Source organism: Chaetodon trifascialis, chromosome 15 (assembly GCF_039877785.1).
Source record: "Chaetodon trifascialis isolate fChaTrf1 chromosome 15, fChaTrf1.hap1, whole genome shotgun sequence".
Lineage (NCBI taxonomy): Eukaryota > Metazoa > Chordata > Actinopteri > Chaetodontiformes > Chaetodontidae > Chaetodon > Chaetodon trifascialis.
Genome location: NC_092070.1, coordinates 8,357,021 through 8,382,084, shown reverse-complemented (window position 1 = coordinate 8,382,084; position 25,064 = coordinate 8,357,021). Strand labels below are relative to the sequence as shown.

General features: G+C 45.4%; 2 protein-coding genes across 2 annotated transcripts in view; both read right to left on the bottom strand.

The window, feature by feature from the left end:
• Positions 1–3: 3 nt before the first annotated feature.
• Positions 4–8,513, bottom strand: ccdc134 (coiled-coil domain containing 134). Its single transcript, XM_070980438.1, has 7 exons — positions 8,087–8,513; positions 4,583–4,715; positions 4,307–4,428; positions 3,379–3,463; positions 2,883–3,064; positions 1,565–1,636; positions 4–1,286 (listed from the first exon to the last, which is right to left on the bottom strand). The coding sequence occupies exons 2-7, from the start codon at positions 4,683–4,685 to the stop codon at positions 1,161–1,163; spliced, it is 690 nt and encodes a 229-aa protein (XP_070836539.1). The 5' UTR covers positions 4,686–4,715; positions 8,087–8,513; the 3' UTR covers positions 4–1,160.
• A 1,028-nt stretch (positions 8,514–9,541) lies between these two features.
• Positions 9,542–25,064, bottom strand: part of LOC139343163 (meiosis inhibitor protein 1) — a 52,247-nt gene continuing 36,724 nt past the window's right edge. The window contains exons 24-33 of the mRNA XM_070980649.1: positions 24,397–24,513; positions 23,491–23,601; positions 21,858–22,069; positions 21,469–21,553; positions 20,028–20,212; positions 16,854–16,935; positions 16,261–16,367; positions 15,519–15,650; positions 10,366–10,493; positions 9,542–9,605 (exon numbers count right to left, since the gene is read on the bottom strand). Coding sequence (XP_070836750.1) covers positions 9,542–9,605; positions 10,366–10,493; positions 15,519–15,650; positions 16,261–16,367; positions 16,854–16,935; positions 20,028–20,212; positions 21,469–21,553; positions 21,858–22,069; positions 23,491–23,601; positions 24,397–24,513 — 1,223 coding nt within the window. The remainder of the gene's footprint in view (positions 9,606–10,365; positions 10,494–15,518; positions 15,651–16,260; positions 16,368–16,853; positions 16,936–20,027; positions 20,213–21,468; positions 21,554–21,857; positions 22,070–23,490; positions 23,602–24,396; positions 24,514–25,064) is intronic.

Genomic DNA, 25,064 nt, shown 5'->3' with positions numbered 1-25,064 from the left:
GGGAAAATGAATTTTTTTGTACATATGAGAGTCACTTTATTTCATTAAATTTGATAACAAAATGGCTTGTTCATTCTGCAGCAATGATATTCTTTCTCTGAATATACATATAGTTTTATAACAGTCGTGATACTATTTCAAAATTACATCAATCTCAATTCCATGGATCTAAACCATTAAAATATGTCAATTTCCAGCAAAGATAAAAAGAAAACCACTAAGACAAAAAAAAAACCAAAACAAAACAGAATAATGACACAGAAACAGGTGCAGGACTGCAGGATGAAGGGTAATTTACTGTATTTCTGGTTGGCAGATAGAATTCTTATTAACTAAAGGTCATTCAAGGGAAACAACAACAGAGACTGGTGTAAAAAGAGTGATGGTTTCCAAGAGGTTGCTAAATAAGTAAAAGGAAAGTTCCCAGATGACCCCCCTCAGATGGTAATAAAATAGGAATTATTCAAAAAGACATACAAAATGAATATATACCGTAAACTGTCCTTAGGCCAAACAAAACAAATGACATGTCCTTTAAAGTTTGAGCAGCAATAAGAACAGAAATCTCCCTATTCACAAACATCCCTCTGGAAAGCTCTAGAACACATCTCAGTTCAAGGGAAAAAAATATATAACAAAAATAAAACTATCCCATCATCAACCTACCTACATTAACCTACTCAGGAACAGGCTGAATTTAATGAGGCGAGGTCAAATTTATATTTGGCAACCACACGTATTTGAAGCACATGGGTTTTGGACACATTAAATCTAGACCGGACACAATACAGTAGGGTTTAGCAAAGGTTTGAAGCAAATTCATTGTACTAAAATTAATTATATTCCAAAGTACAGTTATTTAATCCTCAAGTTATCAAAAATGAGTTTCCCTTATCAGCTCCTATTCTGGAGACGTCTTTTACCTCTCGTACAACGCTAGATTTTCCAATTATAAATCACTGCGGATGCGCAGCGATCCAACCTCCACTTCCACTTATCTTTTATTTGTGTCACTTTGAGGTTTCCTCTTGTTTTCAACAGAGCACCTGGCTTTTTGTACTTCACTCTCATCGGAGTCGACAAGTCAAGCCACCCCTTGTGGACTGTGCGTACGCTCCGTCCTCTTGGTCTCTGCTCTCCACAAGCACTGATGTGCGGCGCTATAGCTCGGTGCGGGAGCGGGAGATGCGAGGGCCTTTCCTGATTTCTTTCCTCTTCTCTTCTTTCCTCCTCCTCTTCTCCTCCTCCCTCAGGATCTTCTGGAAAGCCTCGGCGGTGTGGAGCACCTGAAGCAGATAAGACGGGGCGAGAGAGAGACGGATTGCTATGCGAGAGATAGAGCTATTTTAGGGATTTCTTTCTGAAAACAGTGCGATAAAGACAAGATCTGTTTGTGCTACAGGCTGTGGAGGTGTAATTCAAGGGTCCCCAGGGTGTTAGAGGGTAGTTATCAGGTGAGTACAAGTAGCTAAGTGGCAACTTGGGGGCCACCAGAATGTTATTAGGTGATGGAGAAGTCATTACGAAAGGCTATTGTGGACCAACATGCATGCGTCTTACTCACATCGTCTCTCTCTGTGCGGTACGGGTTTGTAAAGTCTGGAGCTTTCTCTGTTATTCCCAGCTCCTGGGACATCTGAGAGACGAGCGCAACAGACAGACAATAAAGACAAGAAAAGAGGGAGAGGGTGCACGTTATCATTTCTTCACAGGAGATATGGAACGAAAATGAGACCACTTACTCTACAGAGAAGAGGCAGTTTTTGGCAAGCAGCTGTAGGCAGAATCAACATTATTTTCTGAGTATTATATCTGATTTTCTAGTTGCAGCTTTAGACGCTATAGGATAGAGGAAGAGTGGGGTCACTGAGGTGCAGGTGAGGGCACTTTCAGGGCGCTAACCGCTGCTGCTGCTTCAAGTCTCAGAATTAATCCACTATATAATCCTCTTGGCACATTGCTGAGGTCACAGATTAATCCTGCAAGAGTTTAGTTCATTAAAGCACACATTAAACAGGGAATACCATTTGATCTGCTTTGCTCTTTAAGTTACAAAGGTCACAATGCAACACGGACAAATCTGATGGCAAACGACACATTTTGCAGTGATGACAGCGGAGCATCAGCTGACACGGAGGATGCGCCGCACACTGACATGACAGCAGGCTGCGCTCAAATCTCCATATCAACCGTATGACCTGAACTGTGACGATTCAGTCGTGTCTATTCGGCTGACACATTTACGCCACTGTAATCCAAAATGCGCTGAACTGTTTTACTGCTCTTTTCCATGTTCTCACTTTACTTTCCTGCAGAGAGAAGGATTTATTTCACCGTGCACTTCTTTTGAATTCTGCATAATGACTTCAAGGCACGGTTATAAGTGTTTAATCTGACCATTATTCAGTTCAAGTGATTTCATTCAGCGGAGAATTGATGCAGCATCATACGTACCACTATACCTACTGAATCAATCATCAGTGCTTAACACATGGAAACCTTTCACACAGGCACAAGCAGATCAAATTACTATTTTTCACATTTTCAAGGCGTTTCCTTCATTTAGTGCCACCTAGCAATGAGGTGAACACCCCTCGCCTCACCCTCCTCTACAGTGGCCACAAACACAAATGGCCATGTCTGGAGCCAGGATTTGATTTGTCCATTCTGGGCTACTGTAGAAACATGGCGCAGCAACAAGGTGGACTCCATGAAAGAGGGCCTGCTCCCTCTGTAGATGTAAAGAGCTCATTCTAAGCTGATGAAAACACAATTAATTCTTATTTTCTGTTAATTATACACTGACGAAAACATGATCTCACAAATGTGACAATACGGTTATCGACAGGTGATGCGAGTTAGGACAGGCGGTTGTCTCTTACAAGTGTGAGGACGTGTTGGTGGGCTCCTCCTGTGAAAACCCCTGTCTGGTTACAGAAATTCAGCCCCCAGCGGAGCAGACCTCCCCAGTCAGAGTTCCGGTCGTAGTAGTGGTGGACAATACGGGGGAAACGCAAAGCCACGTCGCCAAAAAATGCTGTGTTCTCCACCACGTGGGAATAAGCTGCAGAGATTTATGGAGGAAAAGAGAAACAGATTGGTTCATTAGACGACAGAGGAGGACAGTTTTAATGATACATTTGTGCTGACAAAACACACGGACATTAAAGAGAAAGCTGATATCATTAGTGGCTGCTGGCACCGAAAGAGCATAAGGACGAGAGGAAGAAAGACTCACAGGTGGAGTTTTTAGAAGCGGGTGGCGAGACAAACTAGCAAGAGGTGGTGGACAGGAATCGGTATGAAAGACACATGAAAGATGCTGCTAAATGAAAAGGCTTATATAAGAAGAGAAAGAGGTGCAAAAGGGATTCACACCTTCTTTGATCTTATCATCCATTGGGAAAGGGTCATCAGGCTGCATGTTGGCTGCGACCAGGATTTGCCTTGAGTCCTCCAACACCTCAAGGATGAGAAAAATAGCACCCAGGTTTATTGACTTCAGACGGTGGACTGTGGATTAAAGTTGCTGTGGTAACGCAGGTGAAAAGTAAAGGTAAGACTAAAAGAAAATGTATTCCTATGGTGATATTTGACACACCGCTGAGATCTGGGGATGCAGCAGATCTGCAAAACATGACTTCTCTGTGAGTGGACTGCATTAGGACAAGCAATGGGCAGTCAGAAGAATCAGGTTTTACAGACATGAGTGGTTTAGATAAACACACACACGCGCTGTCCATGTCTTTTTCATGCTTTGTTAAATTGTGGCTAAAATACAGACAAAGTGAGCGCAGAAAGACGGCGACTGAGATTAGAGTCAGCGCAGCATCTGTGGGGATTGCATTTGGTAGAGATATAAGCACTTTGAAACACTCTGTCTCTCTCTCGCACACACAGAAATGCTGACAGTGTATTTTAGCCGCTGAAGGTTGACTATGCTAGTTGTCCTTGAGAGGCACGCAGATGCATAGATAACCATCCTCTGGGAAACTGTAAAGCCAAGCTCCCAGCTCAGCCTGAGTGAATGGCACTCCGAGCAGCCGAGTCTGAATGCGTGGAAACACGTGGATGAATGTAATCGTTCGATTTGAAACTTTTTTATTCTCCTCTGGCCTGTGAACCTTCTCATCCTTCAATCTGCCGAAAGAAGCGGGTTGAGCTCTTAGAAACAACTGTTGCTCTTCGTGTTTTTTGTTTTCAATTACAGTGGCCTTGTCTGTGCTTGATATTGCTGCTGCCCACAGACTATGTGACAGCACGATGGGACTATGCAAGTGCATACACACACAGACACACACCGTACCTTGAAGAGTCCTTTGAGCATGATGTCTATGATCTTGTACTGCTGATTGATGTCGTTCAGCTCCACCAGATTCTTGAGCGCGTTCAGTTGATCTTTCCTCTTGGTCTCAAACAGCCGCTTGTCTGATAAGAGGAGGTCAGGAGGAGACACACTCTCCACATGGACACAACAACGCCACATTCAAAAGGCACAGACACTTATTCATGAGCATGCACGGGTTCACAACCGAGCCTGCGCATTTGGCAGCGGTTCTGCGCGCACATGGCAGGAGGATACAGATCTCCAGGTTGGAGTCATGTCTCGGTCTGTGCGTGTCCGAGTCTGCCGAGCTGAGGGCAGCGGTGGCGAGCGCCAGGACCACCGCACACACGCTCCACATGGTCAGCAGGGGTCGGCAGAGAGGCTTCTCCTGAACACACAGACGACAAGCCAGGAGACATCAAACTATTGGCACAGAGTTGTGTGATTTCAATTTATTTAAGGCTACAGAAGGAAGACTGCACATCTCCTGAAAACATTCTCTGACTATGAGTGTCATGCTGAACACAGCTTCTTTTGATACAGGCATTTGGCTTTCATCTGAAAACAGTGAGCTTTCACTGAAATAGTTTTCTTATTCATGAAGCCACCTTCCTTCTTCTTCCAAAGCTGCTCGCTCTCTGCGGTGGTGTTTTTTCAGAGCATGTGAAATAAAGAGACATGTTGGGAATAAGTGGTCAATACGTAACACTCGACGGTAGCCGGCATTTGAAGAGCGGCTGCTTGTGTTCCTTTTAAACAGACACATCTGATGTCTGGCACTTATAATCCCCAGAGGAACTTTCACAATCGCGGAACCAGAAGCTCCCCTTGCTCCGGCTCCCCCTCTCCCCCTGGTCTCTCTATCCAAAGCTGCAGGCTTCTTCAACATTTTCATCCAGTTGCAACTTCCATTCCCTCTGAGGCTTTCTACACATTTGGAAAGGCGTGGGGTGGGGGGGTGAAAGTAAGAAGATTAATACAACAGCTAAAAATAGGGCCTCATTGAATGAAAATTTGATGAAAGCCAAATTTTTAAGAAAACATTAGCAGAAGTAACTGCAGGGAGGGAGAAGACAATGTTGATGAAAAGCTACAAGACATAAATCATGCATAATTTAGCAAGGGCTCCATCACTGATACTACCAGAGGGATGCAGAGGGGTGTGGGGCTCGGATGGGGGTGCAGGGAGAGTGGTGAGAAGCAGGAGGAGGACAGGGAGGCAAGAGATGAGCAGAGGGGCACTGAGGCTTTCACAGGAGGGTGGGGGTTGACTGCGAAGGCGAGACCCTGCGGGAAACAACAGCTTTCCTGGTGAATATTTCATCTAACTTTGCTGAGACACAGCGGGAAAACTGAAAGATGCACAGAGAGGAGAGCAAGTGCAAGATAGAGGAGGGGTATGAGACTGTGCAGGAGGATAATGAGCGCCGGGGACTTGATTTTGCACTGACAGAATTAATCTTTACAAGCCCGGCTGCCGATTTCTTGAGTCTGAAGGACTAGGAAGTGAGCGAACGTCTCAGGTTGTGAATGTTAATTTAGGCTGAATGAGCCTCCTTAAAGATCTCACTCATATCAGAGAGGGAAAGCATACGCTCGCAGACATGCACATCCCTCTTCAGAGCGCTGAGAGAACGGACCAACAGCAATCTTCCTCCTGCTTTACAACAGCTCTGCTGTTACAACACATCCTGGCATCAGCAAGACCGTCCAAAGACTCTGATCTCAAGATATTATGCCAGATCTGCCGATGCAAGACGAACGCCTGAGAGACAGAGCTGACAAACTCCCTTTCCTCGCTGCTACTTTGGCTTTAAGTGGTGGTCTCTGGAGTCCGGAGTCTCTTATTTAAAAATAAAACTGGAAGGCAACTTTTTTCTTCCGGAGTCAGCAGAAACAAGTGTTCCTGAAGACAGCTGAGTGAAGACAATTGTCGATTAAGGCCAATGTGTGCATCTTTTGGGTAGCTTCCCAGCTTTCTGGGAAATGTTACACTAAATATCCTTAAGTGCTGGTCGAAAAGCCTCAATATTTCTAGATAACAGCCACGGAAAGGGGGCCTTGTCTCCCCCGTGGCAGCGGCTCGTTGGGTTATTTGATGTTCCTGTGTGCTTCCAAGCAGTCAGCCATGTAGCTCTGACAGATATTTATGAGCAAAAAGGTTATCGCCACCGGCACAATTTGATGCAGTCAACACATACATCCAGCGGCTGTTAACGTTTCTGTGCAATAAGACAAAGTGCTGAGACTTTAAGAAGGGCATTAAGAGTGGATCAATCATCTCTAATGTGGCATGTGCAGCACAGGAATGAGAGTCTAAATGCATCCATTAACTATGAGCAGGCAAGCCTAATTACATAGGATGATCATTTTAGAAAACTGGAGGAAAATCGACCCATAAAGCACACATTTTGAGATCAGGTTACACTTGGCTATGGACTGACCAAATTAGAGTCCACCTGGGTGATTTCAGCAGCAGCGAGGAGGTCATCCCTCCTTCCCCCATGATGTGTACATCAGCATGTACTGCGCACACATCAGCCCAGAGCACATACTGTAGGACCATCAATACAAGACAGCTGCTCTGCGAGGTGCCCTTTCACATCCTCCCCTGCTGAATCCCGGACGGGATGGTTTTCCCGTCCAACTGGTGTTCAGCATCCGAGGTGGGAGGGCCTGCTTCAGATCTGGTTTTGTCAATGTGGCACTGAGGTGTGTTTGCTGTGGGGAGGTCAGAGGGCAGAGCAGTTCTTGCTGAAGCTGTGTAGACCCACGTAAATCTGTTGGCCGGAGGAGATTCTCCTCTCTGCCAACAACAATCTGCCACGGCTGAGAGGCTGAAGTTTGATTTCCTGTGTAGGAGATCCAGGTTCCAGCTTTGTCAGAAGGCTACCACATCTAATCACACTACAGACCCATGAAGATAGCTCTGCTCCACGTTTCAATTCCCCGAGATGTGAAAACATGCATCTGATATTCTACGATGCAACGCAAAGCCCGTCTGCAATTTCTCTTATCCTGCAGGGGAAGGAAAAAATCCTGAAAATAATCTTCAATCAACAGTGAAGAGGTAGTCCACGCTGCCAACGGACCGACTCTCACATTCATTTTAAGAGGCAAAACTGACCCTTGAGGCGAAAGCGACTCCTGGATGAACAAGCAGGAAGCTATCAGACAGCTGGATGTGCAGCAGGAGTGGATCCAGATTCCCCTCAGGCTGCCAGCCTGCTGTGGGAGGTTTGAGGTTCAAGGACTGACACCCTCTGCTTGCATCTGTGAGGCTCTGCCTCGGTCATCAGTCATGCAGAGGCACAGCCACGGACATGCGTAATGGTGATGATGATGGCAGAGTCTGGATAAAGACTGTCATGACGACCATCAATTACAGATTCTTTAATTGATTGCATGTCCCCTACCTGACCCGCGTTCCCCTCAGCCGCGCGACGGTCAATAACGAGAGAATCCGCTTAATTTTCTGATAATTACGCGTTTATTACAAGCTGTGATGTAAGACCATACATCATCTACTGGTGATGTGCAACAACTCCGCATTGATAGATCACATTTATTTATATACGATTTCCTCAAGGGGTGCGCTTTTGAGAATTAACCAAGTACTCAAAGTCGCTCCTCGACACATCGATTCCGCCTGTCATCGCAGCTGTGAGCCCCGCCGGATCCATCAGCTGGCGGCAAGCACCGGAGATCCAGCCGATGGAGCGCTGAGCATCGCGGCCACTAAACTCGCAGATCACTCACCGTGTTGCAGCGAGAAACGGCGGCGCCACACGGCAGCGATTAGCGGACAGCGTTTGCTCCAAAGTAGTGCAGTTTAACCTCTTTATCTCCACACGACACGTTTAAGGTCAGCTCGTCGATGAGGGGAAGACGGGACGGTCCGCGTGCCCCGTCGGATCCTCAGGTGACAGCAACACGAAGGTGGAGGTGTTCATTTACATGCGGCTCTCGCTGCTCCACTCCGCCAGCGCCACGATCGCACCGGCTGGCTCGCCTTGGACGAATGACAGCCAGCGGGCGTTTAACACGGAGGAGGATGTTGTTTCCGCACGGAGGGTTTAAAGAGAGACACCACCAGCGCGTGGGGTGCGTCCCGTTTATCTCATGTGTCTGCTCAGATGCTTCGATGCTGACGTTTTGCCAGCCACATAAAAACAAACAAGCGAACAAACTGTAAAACTTCAACTGCGCGCGCGCGCGCGCGCGCGCACACACACACACACACACACACACACACACACACACACACACACACACACACACACACACACACACACACACACATACATTCTCATTATATAATCTTCTACTCCAGAAATCTAATTCAGTGTGTGCTGTGGCTGTTTGAAGATTAGTTTTAAAGCTTTCAGGTTTACAGACATGAAGATTAAAGTGTGCCTATTTATTTTGTCTTTGTCTTAAATTAAATAAACAAGAGAATACCACGTGTCCCATCTGACTGTGTCAACACCTGAGAAATGAACATATCATTTACTGGAATACCTTAAACCTAATCCAGACATCGTCAGCGGACGTTACAAAGATCATCCAGAGAAAAAGTCAATCAAAGATTTCCCGCACACTTATCGCTGACACCTCCAAAGCACATCACCAACAGCCGCTCCCCTCGGCATCGAGGCCACGACCAGCTCGCAGTCACTGTCAAACACCCCGGCGGCCTGTGGGGTGCCACGCTCACACAAACTGACAGCTTTGTGAAGGTGCTGATGCTGAGCTGTGGCATGAAGATAATTGTGGTCTGACCAGGTCAACTGCTTTCATTTTCATGTGCCGCGTGAATCACAGTTATTTGTACTCCTATTAAGGCAAACGTGTCCTTGACACCTTTGCTCACAACCCTTGGGACCCACAAGATTTCCAGAAAAAGAAAGAGTATTTTAATTGAACAGTAGTTTTAATTTGCTTGAAATGAGCCCCCTCACAGAATCCACGAAAAAGACCAGACTATGCCAATATTGTTATGTTTCACCTTTACTGAGTCACTCCACAGTTGTAAAATTCAACTTATCGATGCAAAAGTGAGGTTCTATGTCTGTCCCTTAGGTGTTCCTGTAATAGAGACTCTGCAAGTGGTGCTTTAAGAGCGAGGCGGAAAGCACACCAGGTACGTAGGAATTAAAGAAATGTGACAATGAACAAACAATGAAACAAAGAGCCGATGATGGCGCAATAACATCAGCCGTAACAGTTTGCTTTCACTGCAAAGTCAGACAGACAGATGGACACATCTCCAATGCGCCTGAAGGCAACAGTTAAGGAGCAATGAAGAAAGTTGAGAAAGCAGGTGTGTGTGTGTGCGAGAGAGTGAGTGTATATGTGAAAGTGAACAATCATAGCAGAAACTACACTTTAGTTATTCTGTTTACTCTGCATAAAACACTTTTTGCGTCAAGCTGCTGCTTCAGTTACAGTTGACATGTGTTGATGGGTCTATTTATTTACTATCAATGTGATATGACAACACTGTTTTTATATAACAGTGGCCAATAAAGCTAAGATCAAACTGAACAGACATAGACTGAGGATGTGTGTGTGGGTGGGTGAATGGAACAATGAGTGAGTGTGTGTGTGTGTGTGTGTGTGTGTGTGCGCGCGCGTGCATGTGAGAGAGAGCGAGTGCGTCAATCAGCACGACAAACATACAGAGCTCTTAAGCACGGACTCTGACTGAAATACCAGAACGCCCCTGTTTTGTACAACATGCTTTCAAGGAGATTAAGTGAAAAGCACAACAGACGTTCAATAAATTGAATAAATTGCCAGAAAAAAAAATCAATGGAGATACTTTGCTGACATTTGAAGTGCAATACGGGTATCACTGATGGTGTGCTGAGAGTGTGTGTAGCTTGTACAACACTTGCAGAAGCATGTTTGAGGTTTCTGCAGCTGTCGTTTGCATGAAGGTGAGAGTTCACCCGCCTGCATAATATACACAGCATATCAGTCTGTGTGTGTGTTTTCTGCATTAGAGAGTGTGTTTCACTTCAGGTTAGGGATACATGACGTTGCCGGGCAGACTCGGGCTGCAGCTCTGGGCTGGCGCCTGCAGGCCGAGGGACTCCATCATACTCCTCACTCTCTGCCTGTGCTCCTCCGTGGGTGGTGGCTGCAGGACGCTGCTCTGGATCTGAGTGAACGAAAGAGGAGCCAGGATTTGATTTTGTTGAATTAAAAAGGGAGAGGAGTGACAGAGCTGGAAAGAGAGGCAGCATAATGAGGAAATGATGATCATAGACATAATGCCAATACAGGAGTTGAAGGTTAACAGGCGGTGAGGAGAGAGATGAGAAGATAAAACCTAAAGCAGGGGCGGAAAAGTCAAATGTCTGAGTCAGGGTAAAGAAGCTTGTTTTTTGATATATTTCAAACCACTTAAAAAACAAAAATACGTGGGCCCGCTGTCACATGTGGGATTTGCAGAGTGCTAAATAAGTCAGCAAGACAGGAACCTCTTCCACCGCCCCCAAAAAACAATTAATTTCAGCCGTGCAGCAGACAAAATGTGTGAGGCAGCAAATAGAGCTACACCGTAGAATTAACAGTACACTTAAGGCAATAAGGAACAAGGAGCACTCGCCGCGTGCAGCAACAAGAGAATGAAAATGTGGTGGAAAACGATCCACAATCACAAGAAACTTTTACGCCAGCAGAGATGAGGCCGTTGAAAACAAGCATTACTGTTCAAGCTTGTTCATGAGGAACTGCCAAATACCAACACAGAGCTGCCACTGATCAGCTCCCTGACTAAAGGTCACCCCAGAGTACGTGAGTGAATCCACAGTTACTTAATCACACCAGTCGCTCTGATCTCCACATCCTGTCTGCAGCGCTGAGCTCTGAGTGGCGTTCAAGTTGCTGTCGAGCTTTGCACACACTGGTAAACTGAATAATCAGAAAGGTCTGAAAACACATTAAGGTGCTGTGCATCAGGAATGCTGAAAATGGCAACAGAATTATTGTGAAACCCTTGACACCAACACAGAATTATAACTATATCTACAGAATGTCACTGTGAGCCGCAGCAGCATGAGGACTGTTTTCAAAGCACCAAGCTCCCTTAAATTGACACCAAATTATTGTCATCCTCTTCATGAACACCATAATCATTTCAGTAGGCGCTAAATTGAGACTTCTTGTACCTCTTTGTCTGGACTGGTGTGGATCACCTGACTGCGCAGGTACACTAGGGATTAGAACTGAACACAGCGGATTCAGACAGCATTGATAATGTCTACTTCAATGCTTCAGAGTTGTGAAGATCAGAGTATTCAGCTTCAGCCACTGATAAGAGCAGCAAGGCTGCACCAACAGATGTGTTCAAAATCTGACTTGTACAACTGAATGCATGCGGTCGGTAGAAATAAAAAAATATGGAACTTAAAGACATTTCCAGAGAGAGGAATTGCTCGATCTTCATGCACAACAAGTTGAAGTTGTTTTTATTTGGCGACAGTTCCCATCAAAAGACTCTAGAGAATGGGATTTTGAGGGACAGGCGGCTGAAGGAAAAGGCAGAAAAAAAACTTGTTCCGACACTGTTCAGTAATTGAAAAGAGCAAAAGGGGATACTGAGGTGAATGAAGTGGAATGTGTGGGGTGAGAACCATTTGTAGGAACAAAAGAGAAGGCAAGAGGAATCAAGGAGCAGAGGAGAAACAGAAAAGGCCAGCAAGTGAAGCGCAAACACAGGAATGAAAGAGACAGAGAGTGATGGGATGGGTAACGTGGGTAAGAATGTGGGTGGGGTTGTGAGAAGTCTGCAAGCAGTGGAAATTATGAAAAGGGACTCTCCTCTAAGGCGAGCTCTGATCTGACAAGCTAGCCTAGTGTGCAGTGCGAGCTGCAGCTGGATCATAAAGACGTAAACACGCACACAAGCAAGTGTGACTGGAAGGCTGGAAATAACCGTGGGCCAAGGGTTCAAAGGCAAAGGATACATGTGCGCTCACAGAATGTGCATATGTGCCCTCACACACACATGCATACACACACACTCACACACACACACACACACACACAGTCGTGTTTCCATCACCTCAAAGGACATGACAGTCATTTCCTGACTTACTCTAACCATAACCACTGCTTGCTTAACCTGAACCTTAAACCAAGTCTCCAGCCTAAAATCTAATGCTAGGGGGACTTGCTTTTTGTCCCCATAAGGAAGGCAAGTCCCCACAATGTGACGTTTAAACAGATTTATGTCCCCACAACATAAGTAATAGACGTCCACACACACTCAGTTTATGGTTATGTCAGGACTCATGGGGAGGAAGCAAGACAGTGACATGATAGCAGATCACTGACAAATGAGAGAGAATTTCCTCACAAAGTCAGATTTCACTTGAGTCCACAGGCAGATCAACAAAACCAAGGAAATTCGTGAAGTTCAATGAGTGTGACAGATTGGAGCAGACGGGATGACAGGAGACAAAACTCGTACTGTCTTGAGACTCTTAAGAGGAGTGTGTCTGTCACATTGAACCCTGCCTCCCTTAAACTGCCTCGATGTCTCCAGAAACACTCAGATTCATACACCGTATGCACGCACACACGCACACAGGCAAGACATGTGTGCATGCATTCACAGTTCCCTGGCGCACACTGCACTGGGAGCGGCTGTGTGAGCCATCATTCTGTCACTGTCCTGATTCTACTTTCAGAATACTGAATGTGTCTCTAGTCTCATATGCGTTGGCAAATTCAAGATAAGCAGCCTGATGTGGCTGCTGTTCCTTCTGTCTTTTACAACATCTTGAAGCAAATCGAGATGGGCTTTACGTGTTTGTCGGAAAGCTAACAAGGGTATCGACAAGGACGCAGTTCCTCGTGTTCTACCCGTGTCAAAACAAGACGTTCACAGAGAGCGCATGCGTTTGAAGCCAGTTCATAAAACTCCACATTTCCTCTGGGGATAGTCTGTGTGATTCTATGAGTGATGCTAACCATGTAACAAGCTTGTGCCACCAAAACGCTGTGATCAGCTGAGCGGAGCTGAAATCACAGTGTGTTATTCTGCTCAATTGTCGTGATTGGTGGAACAAAATAATTCATTTACACATTTCTCACCAACGTCTCTTTTGTTTGCACTGTTGGCAGAGTGCAACACATTCCTAAATTCAATATTTCTGTATTAACAGAAAAAAATTGCACTGTTGAAGGTGGAAACTAAAAATGACTATGTGCCTGTGAAGCTCCCCAATAAACTGTACTGCCTCAGGTATTTTGCCCATATTATTTGTGTGCTGCTCAAATGAACATGAACATAACACTCATTTCTGAATACACCACTGAGAATGTGCAGACCTCGAGGGCTCTATTTACACGACAGTGGAAGCACTAGCCCAAGTGTCACCAACACATGACGATATTTTTCTGATCCCAAAATGCATCTTGACTTGCCTTTTGGTGTGCTTGTGCTCAGTGTTGGATAAGCGAGACTTAGGAACAGGGACGCTAATTTCAGTCTCCCCTTTTGATAATGTGTTACTGTCATTTGCAGGATCAAAGGTGAGCTGTGATGGATATGCACAGGAGCTACAGAGCGGTTTTAATTAAGCGTGCACCAAACATTAGAGGCTGAAACTGACTTCTATGGCTTGTAGGGGTTACGTGCATTAGAGCTGAGAGACTGGATGCACATAATCTGTATTTGCAGGAGATCTTCTGACAAATGGCCAGCAGCAACAAATTTCTACTGAGAGCTGCACAGACATTGCTCTGACTGAAAGCTTTGCAGCCATGAGCTTCAGCACTTGGAGATAAAAGGTGACCTGACTCTTGTAGGACTTGACTGGCTTCCAGAATCAAACAGTATCTCGACTTAGCAGCTCAAACTGCAGTATTCAGTCCCTGCATGCTGAAACGTTAACCAGCCGGTTGATCTGGTTGTGTGTCTCGGTTGTTACTTGGGCTGCATTCCTCGCCTTAAACTCCCACGTGAGGAGCTACTTGGAGATGTGATTTATTCAATTTTGTATTTCTAACGCAAACTATAAATCAATGATCACAGATCCCAGAGTCAAGCATACCAAAAGCTTCAATTGCATCATTTCTATTGCAGAGTCGACTTCTTGTAAATCTTTTAAATTTGCCCTGCTATATTCAGAAATTTGCTGAAATTGTAGACCAGAGAGAGAGGTCTGAGATAAAAGCTACTGTTTTCTCCTGCAAGTATTTCTCCACCTGTATGTGGCGTCCCAAGAGCACAGCAGTAGCCCTTCTGTCTGACATGTAATTGATAGTTGCAATTGAGGTCTATGGACCCAAAACTGGGTGCAGTAATTGGTCCAGACACAACTGAAATTTGTGCCTGTGTCAATAGTGGTGTAAATGAGGATTTTAAATTCAGTCTCTAGTTTCTGGGACCAGATTCATATCATTAGTGCCAACATGACCGATGATTCTGGACACCGAAGGGTATTTACAACGAACAGCTGAGGTTCATGAGTTAATGCCAATGACAAGCTCTGCGAGATAGCAGTATCTCTTTCCTTTGTTTGGGTGCCAGACCCTTAATGATACAATTACAACCGTGGAAGCAGGGTGTGGGGTGGGCAGAGCGCTCGCGTGAGATCTGTCCCAAGCAGGTGCCAAATAGGCATGTTAGTCAGCATGTGTTTGCAGAGACGGAGGCATCAGCTCAAGACCGCAAATTCCACGCAACAGGCGCACAACAGGCTGGGGGTCCAGGAGCTTCACCTGAGCCGCACCACCCTTCAAACCAAATCGGTGACCTGCAACCGCAACATTAAACTAGAGCCCTCAGTCAACCATTTATATAATGTATGAGTCCCACGCTGAGGCTACCGTTGTAAATGAGAATTTTGTTCCTGCAGTGCTGCTGTGTGAAATGCTGGCATTTCATTTTCATAAGCAAACATTTCTCGTCCACATTTGCCCTGCTGTCTTTGAATTTCTGCAGCCCATGCTGTTCTTCAAGGAATATAAACACTGCACCAACTGAGAGATACTGAACTTTGTTTGAACTTGAGCTATTTTCTAATTCATTTAAAGAATGTGCACGCAGTTATACATGTTCAAGGGCTGTCATTATCTACATAACAAAGTGTTCTCAAAGTGTGTTCAACTCATTTAATGTGTTTGTGCCTGCCTGAGCGTTAATGTGTGTGCACACTACGAGCGGGTGTACCTGTGCGAGGAGCAGCCTGAGGGCCTGCGCTGCTTCCTCGCTGAACTCCTTCAGCCCCCTCCTCTCCACCGCCTCCATCACCTGGAGCAGGTCAGGCTCCCACAGCACTGCCGTGCTGCCGTGCTGCAGGAGCTGCAGAGGACACAGACACACACACACAGATGTGTGCATATAAATGCAGAATTGTGAACAGGTGCAGTCATTAACAAACACAGGAGAATTGGAGTGAGGAGAGTGAGAGAAGAAACACAAAGAGACACAGTAAACATGTTATCCTTCTGAAGTGATTTGATGTGGTGATGTAAAAGTCAATGTAATCTGCTGCAATTTTGTAATGATTTGAAAATGTGGGAAAGGTGCAGAGACCCACTCAAATCCCCCAATTTTAGACAAAATCCCCTACATGGTGTCTGAAATTTTGCTTGTGGTTGCTCAATGGGTGCTGACCTATAGCATTTCCCCTGATTTCACTGAATAATAAATGAAAAGGAAGTGTCAGGAGCCTCAGTCCACAACACAAAATATGGTAATGACGTTCCTTTAATTTCCGTGTGTCAGCCTGCATGACACAGTACCGCAGTCACTTTCATTCCCCATGTGATACAAATACTTCTACCACTTTTATGTTTTCATTACCTTCATTAACTTTTGATACATTTATTATAAAATATTTATCACTGCTCAGAACCGTTCCCAAAAATTATACTTGATTTGAGTCGTGTGTGTGTGTGAAATCTCTCACAGCTGCGATGAGTCTGAGGATGGCTGGGTGCAGAAGGCAGCGCTCCCCTGAGCTGAGCAGGCAGGAGAGGAGGTATCGACTCCATGGCTGACACACCACATACTTTGCTAACAAGCATGGCGCACGCACACGCATGCACGCAGAAGACAAACCAAGAAGGGAGAAAAAAGACTTAAGTACTTAACTCACATCAATTCTGTTTTTCCTGGTGCAATTCCTAATAATTAAAACTAGCCAAAAGCCAAAACATCAAGACATGAGGCAACATGTTACAAAAAAAACAAAAAAACATGCATGCAACAGTGCTGCAGATAATATGAGACACACACGCACACACAGACACTAACACGTTCAAATACTCTTTCCTCCCTCTCACACATGCACTCGCACAGGGTGCAGTCAGGCTTACAGATAATATTTTCGTCTCTCTCAAACACATACATTACCTGCACACGCACAATTTTTCATCTCTCCGCTCTCTCCATCTGCACACACACACACACACACACACACACACACACACACACACACACACACACACAGAGCTAACCAACACTCAGTGTCAGTCCCAAACATGTCTCTCTGTCTGGTACCTGTTGGGGGACTCTTCCTCTGAAGGAAGCCCAGCAGGGAGCTGAGACAGTTGACTGAGGCTCTCAGCAACAGCTCGTGCTTCTGAGGGGAAAGAGATATGCTGGGGTGAGGCATGAGAGAGGAGTCGAGTAAAACGATAAAAACACAAGCACATCTTCCAGCTCTGAAATGTCGTATCACACGTGGGAGCCACGGCGGCGTGACATCTGCCTCTGTGACAGACACACAACCACAGACACGTGCTCATCAATGGACAGAAAGGCAGCCAGAAACAAAAGGAAGAACAAGGGAACACCGTGGAGAATGACTGAGTGAGACTTTAATAATGCATGTCTCTCCCACTGAGGCGGGGCTCGTAGTGAGCGCTACATAGTGTCCAAAAATACTGAAGTAGGCCAGGCAGGTATATAGACGACAGCGGAGAGTTACACCCTAATCCTGAGGCGGAGAGGAGGCAGGAGGAGAAGAAAGGAGCCACGAGGATGAGTGGGAGGGGATGAGAGAGCGAGGGAGGTGTTGTGGGCAGGAGCAAGAGAGAGGACAGATGAGAAGAGAACAACTGAGATGAAGGAGAGGTTGAAAAGAGAGCAAACAACGGTGAAGACGTCGAGAAGTGTGTGAGGAAGCAACAAGAGGAGAGTGACTCTGGAGTTTCCCAGTGCCAGCGAGCCGGAGCATCAAGAGGAGAGGAGAGCGAAGCAGAGGAGAGAGGAAGGGAGTATGGAACTGCTACTCATATCAGCTGCTGAACAGCAGAGCACAGAGCACTGAACCGTAGAGCTGGAGCTCACTTCAGCACTGCAGACTTTCACACAGAGAGGAAACGGCACTGGTGTGGAACCAGAGGCCGAAGCGCTGCAGCATAGACCGGATACAAAACCAAATCCAATTATCTCAGTGCTCAGATTTCATCCAGATTATCTTTGAGACTGTCAGACTCAAAAATATAAACATCGCATCTGCAAATTTTTTTTCTTTACTTCTTATGATTGAAGCATCACTAATTAAGTTTAAAACGGGTATCTGGAACGTTTCTAATTCATTATATCATTATAATAACCATATGGTGCAGTCACGGCCAATGTAGCGGAAGAGCGACATTTTGCATGCATCAGAATGTGCCCTTCATTAGCTGGAGCTTATTCTGGGTTATTTGATTAACCCATTTACATACATCACTGGCCTCTGTACAATCTCCATCAGCCTCAGCAGCTCTGACACCTTCCCTCTAATTCAAAAATCATTTCCCCTCCCATCACTGGCAAGGGCAACAGCATGCTGATGAAGAGGGACATTAGTTTGTTTTATCTGTCAATTCGAGAATTGCTTGCTCATCAACACTGCTTGCACTCTCACGGCTTCGACATTTTCATGCTTCAGTCCAAACCTTTTGGCATTCACGAATAAACAAAGTGTTCATACAAGTGCCCTGTATCCCAATTTTCTTATGTGCTGCTGACAACAACTCAGTGGACAATGAGTATTTGAGGTGAGCTGTATCGAGCTGCATTTTATGGGCACAGTCGAAATGCACTGCCACCGCTCACACTGGAGCTACTCGTAAGTCCCTGTGATCCATTGATTCACAATAACCCAGCTTCAGTCCGACAGAAAAAATGCTCTCTTCATTGTGTGGCTGTTCAGACTTGGCCATTAACTGCAATGGTCTCCAAAGCGCTGCTTTGATCATGAAGAATTACCGGGTTGAAACGACTGTAAAATCAAAGGCCTGTGTGAACATCAACACATGTAGCAGGAGTTCAGAGTGCAGCAGATGCTTATAGATAAGGTTCTTTATAATGTCTTTGGTGAAGGGTCTATCTGCTGCCTTTTTATGTGCACTGGATGCTGGTTCTCGCTCTGTGCTGGCTGCCACCCAGGAGAAGGAGTGCTTCACCTATTTATTGTTAAATGAATGCTGATGCCATCTCCCTCTGTTGTCATACGCAACCGGAGTCAATACACCAGCTACATGTAATAACATTTGGGAGACTTCTGGGATATGTGCGCCATTCCATTATGCCGACTGCTAAATCAACTGATGTCTCATCTTCGACAGACTTGTTTGTGAAAGGCAGCTTCAATGTCGTGCTGTTAAGATGTTAAAAATGGCTTTGATATTATCTCTGCTGCGTAATAAAGGGTGGAGTGAAAGTAAAGGAAGACAGGGCAGGCGTTGTCGCATCAGCGTTTTCACCCAGCGCTGTCTGGGCACACGTTACAGTGTGTATAGATGTGCAGTGAATCTTTCAGTTTTTAATCATCCGAATCAACATTTCTGTACATACTGTTATTCCTCCTGCGTTTGCTGAACTTATTAAATGTAAGCAAATGTTGTAAGAGGCAGAGTTTTCCACAAACAGTAGAACAGCTAGTTTTCCAACCATCACTTGCTGAAAAACATTTGATAGCACTCCAGCTTTCATCATAACAGAGTTTACTGTAGGTGTTCTGTTACTTCTGCCTTCCACAAACTAGAAGTAAAATGTTGCATTGGCAGTCCCTGGAGGAGAGTCAAACTTATCTCTTGAAGTAAAATCCACATTGTGCTTTCAACAGCAACAACAACTGAGCCATTTGTAGTAATATTTTGAATTTGACTGTCTAACTGCTAGCTTAAATGGTACATAGAATGCTAATTTTCAGGTCTGAATGTTTATTTTAAGCTATGTTTTATTAAACTCGATAGAGAAAGCATTTCCTTGATATGACTGGTCTAAAATTTGTATGATTTCCTGACTAATCTCTCAATATTTCAGAAGAAAAACTGTGTTTTATCAATGTATTTTTAAGAATTTAGACCGTTATACTGCAACGTGCCGATCAATTAAATTTTGATCCCTGTTAAAGGTTAAATTATTGAACAGAACTGAAGCTGAGTGATGCATCCCTTGCTATCGTTCCAAACAAAGTGTTTGGAGAAGGCTGAAACAGCTTTTGTCTTTCAGGGAACATTTTTACATACTGTCACCTCAAGTTTTGGAACCTTGACTGTTTAACTTCCGGTATCTTAAAAGTATATAAATGAGAGAGAGTCACAAAATGCATCTAAAGAACATCTCTCCTGTGTCTCCAATCACTCATTTTGCCCTAAATCTTCTTGTGCTTGTGGGGCTTTCACACACACACACCAACACAAAGACACATATATCAATCCCCCCAAGTACTACAACCTGCAAAAGAAGTCCAGTGAGAGCAGTTGAGAGGCACTGGGCCCCTCTGGAGCCGAGCGGGTACAGAGCGCCGTCCTCAAACCCCAGGGGTCTGGGCCCGACCAAGCCAGGACCACTGCTCACACACATCACGGCTGATGCCAGATCAACATCGAGTAGAGCCTGCAGCAACCTCAGGTGGCTGACTGGAAAGAGAAAGTGAGAGAGAAGGCAATGGGAATTAGGAGGAGATGGAATGCCTAACACACAGCAGAGCAGGAGGAAGAGGAGAGAGCAAGCGAATGTGCAGGGCAAGGCCACAGGAGAAATAGGTGCATTGTAGAACAGAAAGGAGTGAGTGAGCATACAGAGTGAGAAGGGAAAGTTTGAAATAGAAAAAGATTTTAAAAGCAGGTAGCAGAGGGAATAGAAGCACAGAGGCGAGGCAGAGCAACACTTGAAAAGAATTGAGGGCAATTTCTGAGTTGATATGTGACAGAAAGGGAGGGCAAGAAGTTAAAGATGTCGGTGCCAAGTGTGGAAAGTATGCGAGGCAGTGAGAGACAGGGCTGAAGGAAAGCCAGAAGGACTGAGGGACCAAAGCAGTGATGGAGATAAAGAGAGAGACACGGCCAAAATGATTTCGAAAACACAGTGGGATCCAAACTGAGAGGAGCCAGACATTTGATTGCACTTATGCCATGTACACGGAGATTAGAGCTCTCTGAGGGAGGGAGGACTCAATTAGTGGCAGCGGAGAGGAAGGAGAAACCCAGCAGAGAGGAGTGACGGGTGGATGGAAAAACAGGGAAAATTTAAAGAAGAAAAAGACAGGAAGGAGGCCGAGTGAGTGAGTGACTGAAGAGGGAGAGACAAAGAGAGAGAGATAGGCGAGCAGAGGGAGGGAGCCGATACATCACTGCAACCCTGACAGGCCACCTATCCAGCTGACAGACAGAGATACAGCAGTGGCAGGGATGATCAGTCTCTGAGCAGTGCAGCGGGATGCCGGCCACTTAATATAATGAAAGTGTGTGAAAGGCTTGACCGTGGTTTGGTTACCTCTGCTGAGGGAAAAACATTGGCAAGCAGTGACTTTACCTGTGCAGGAGTGCATGTAAAGCAAACGGCCAGTGACCCTCAGTCCATAAAGAGGTTTACATAGCATGTGGACGACTGCTGCAATGAGTGCCTGACACTTTCCGAATACAAATTTTGATATATTCTGGGTTTACACACCACTCTAATGTGTCCGTAATTGCACAGGAGAGTGTAAAATGCAGTAGCACAAAATTACAGACAGGATGAAGCTGAGAGGAGATTAAGAGAATTGACAAAACTGGGAGGACAGAAACAAATGGGCTTCAAGCGTCGCACTTGCACTGCTGATGAATGGTTATCTGCTGTCTGCGAGGACAGAAGACTTTCAAAATAATCATCAAAATAAAAGTGGGTTTGTTACCCAGCAAGAGATCGTCTGTGTTTCTTTTCTGAACAAGGAGCTGCTGCACAGCTGTGTCCAAACTCCAACTGATGCTCTTATGGACCTTGAAGAAGGGAGAAGGAGAGCGAGAAAGAACAAGAGAGAGAAGAAGAAGGAGATTAAGATTACACATCTCATTGCAAGTAAGAATGTATTATCTATGCAGTGGCAGCAGGAAGCAGAGAAGAAAGTGCATTGTTTTATACCACAACCTTACTGTGATATATATCAAATGAAAACAATCTGGTGTTTTGTATTCTGCGCACACATCTGAATCTAAGCTCCATTTCATTGTATGTTCTGAGTCTTGCCCTTCACTGTGTTCACTTCTATCCTGGAGTTCAGATAAGCTGAGCTGTAGTGTGTACCTGTGCAGAGTGAACACGCTGCAAGGTAATGAGGGAGGACAGGAGGAGATGGCTGCCGCACAGCAGGGCTGAAGGAGGAGAGGAGGAGGAGGAGGAGGATGAGGACGAGGAGGAGGGGGAGGGGGAGGAGGAGGAGGAGGAGGAGGAGGAGGAGAAGAGGACTGTCTGCAGCTGGTCCATCAGTCCGGTATTGGAGAGCAGCATGGAGACAGCTGGGGAGGAGAAGACACTATGTCATCACACTTTGATGTGTGTGTGTGTGTGTGTGTGTGTGTGTGTGTGTGTGTGTGTGTGTGTGTGTGTGTGTGTGTGTGTGTGTGTGTGAATAGCAGTTGGTCTGGCTGACTGTAGGGTGACATGTCACAAGCACCAGGCCACAATTACACATTACAAAAACACACACACACACACACACACACACACACACACACACACACACACACACACACACACACACACACACACACACACGCACGCACTTTCTGTGGCACCTGTGAGAAATTTGGAACAATACAAACTGATGAATTTGTTTAACTAAACACACATTTAACACACTCACACACACGCATGATGCACATGTCTTTTAATTTGACTCAACATACAATGTGAAAATTAGGCTGCATCAGCAAAGGGATCATTTGCATAAAACAGGGGTTATATACAGTACACAGGCAGCCAACCAGGTCAGTTGTAAGTACTGGAAAAACTATGATTACATTTCATTTAGAGATATAATATCATAGTTTTGCCTGAAGATAGAGGAATGTGTTATTATTCCTGTCCTCCTCACCACCAGATGAAACACCATCTAGCCTGAGGCTGAGGTAACATGCACCGGTACATCCAACACTGGCGATAAAGAAGCCGATGGCAAATGAAGGGAGGCTGCTGCTGAAGCAATCAAAAATGCTATGGGCATAATTAGCCTTGCTTCCCAAAGGTATCGCTACTCTCTGGCCACTAGCCTCTCCTTATCAACTACTAACTCGCTCACTGCTGACCTCTGCTGAGCTCTGTGTTTCTATTTCAGCTTAATTATTTAGCTTGTCATAAAATCAATGCCAGTCAAAATGTCACATCAAATAAATGATGTTGCTCCTGTTGACTGCAGCTGACGGTAAATTACCACATCATTTATCATACTTATGTACTTGATTATTTCTTCTATATTTTGGCTCGTTGAGTCTAATTTTGCCTTGGCTTTGTAGGATTCAGGATGTTTTTCTTCTTTCTTCTTATTTTTATATCACCTCGAAAAAGAAAAAGAAACAGCGTCCACCCCTTTGAAGATGTATGTGTCTCTCTTTGTGTGTGAGATCTCTGAACTCTCCTGACCAAGTTACTGCGTGGGTGTGCGCATGTGTGGTTTTGTCTACCCTAACCCAAACCCTAACCCACACAACCGTGAGCGCATTTGCTGCTGTGCAAACGTGCGACAAGCTCTCAGATGTGTAGACAATGTGCAGGACTGAGCCACAGCCTGTGTATCGGTATGTAAAGATGTACAGAGGGTGTCAGCTTGTACGCTTATTATTTCCTCTGTGTCTGGGTGCTACGTGCTTCTCAAGGTCAGTGAAAGATACAGGGAGAGCATAAAACACACGGAGATTAAGAGAGACAGGAAGTGTCTAACCTCTGTCGGTGCAGTGTGCTGGGGACAGACTCAGGCAGCAGTACAGGTAGCTGACGGCAGGTAGCAGGCTCCCTGTATCGGTAGGCTTCAACCTCCCAACTATATTACTCACTGACACGCACACACACACACAAAGTCTGATGGCTCACTTATCTGTTTCATCTGCGGTGCTCTCAAATGCATTTGATAAACATTTCATTCTAGAAAGACACTGAGAGGCGACGTGACAGGCGGATAAAATGTAACACAGTGAGCCTCGCCATTTACTGCGTGCCATGTCCGCCAGTCGGGACAGACTGAATTAATCTGATGTGCCAATGAAAATGTCAAAGATGAGGGGCTGGAAAATAAAACTATCAACACTGAATGAGGGTCTTCAAATAACTAAAAACTAAGTGGTTCAGACGGATGACAGTCACAGAAGGAGGGGGGTGTTGACATCAAGGCGAAAAGGAAAGTGAATTTCACTCCTATCATAATACACTTAAGAGTTATAATTTGCCTGACACGTCTAGTAAGTGTCTCATCTGCACATGAGCAGTGAGCACTCCTTTGTTAATGATGATATTAAATCAAAGATGAGAGAGGCCTCCACTTAGGGAGGAAAGAATACAGGTGCATGTGAATGGAGGTGAGATAGACTCAGCAGCACAACACACTGAGTGCTGAGCAGACACGACTTAGTGTCAATACCAGATGATCATGTGTCTGTATGCAGCATCTAATCTAAGCGCCTGTCTGTCTGCCAGTAATGTGGCTGACTCTAATGCAGGGCGACTGTGTGAATATGCAGGGTAATGTAAACAGTGTAGACAGCCGTGTGTGTTTTTATGCTAACAGATCAGGGCTGTGGGAGGGGTGGGGGGGTGCTCAGTGTGACGTGCCAGCAGCACCTTTTGACCTTACCATGGTAGAGCAGCTTGAAGTGCACTCCGTCCATCTTGCCGTAGGAGGACGAGGAAGGTGGGTCACTGGCCTGCGTCACACAAAGCAGCTTCAGCACCAGAGGGAGCGAGTTCACCGCTAAACAAAGACAGGCCGACAACAAAGCAGGACTGTAAACAGAACTGGGAGGAGGAGGCGAGGGAGACAGACGGATATACATGCAGATATATAAATAAATATGAACAGAGTGAAAGTGCTGCCAGGGAGAGAGAAGCTAAACTTAATAAAACAGTCAAGGGAGTGAAGAGTGAGTGAGAGTTTGTGTATGTGTGTGTGTGTGTATGAGAGAGAGAGATGAGGGAGTAGCGCTGGTAAGAGGCAGCCTCATTACTTAGTCTGAAGCCTGATGCTCCCAGAGCAGCTTCAGCAAAGGCAAAAAAAGGGTCAATGTTCAAACTGACACTCTTCAAACTGTGATAAGGAATTTGTTAAACAAGTGAGACTGTCTTGCAGCGGATTGTTGACTTCATGAAGCTCCGGCTCACTAACAAGGGGCGGCATCAGCACGTACGTACCATGAAGGCGAGGCAAGAAGAAGAAGAAGAAGAAGAAGCACATCTCAGTCAGAAATATTAAAAACTGTCACTTTAAATAATAATATTCTGGGTCTGAATGGAGAAAAAGTTAAG

What these genes read in the sequence shown, in the direction of transcription:
- ccdc134 (XM_070980438.1), bottom strand. Translation starts at nt 4,685, where the DNA reads ATGTGGAGCGTGTGTGCGGTGGTCCTGGCGCTCGCCACCGCTGCCCTC. An exon ending in TGACTCCAACCTGGAGATCT is followed by an intron (nt 4,429 to 4,582) that starts GTATCCTCCTGC and finishes TCCTCTTATCAG; the next exon opens with ACAAGCGGCTGTTTGAGACC. An exon ending in GGATGATAAGATCAAAGAAG is followed by an intron (nt 3,065 to 3,378) that starts GTGTGAATCCCT and finishes AAATCTCTGCAG; the next exon opens with CTTATTCCCACGTGGTGGAG.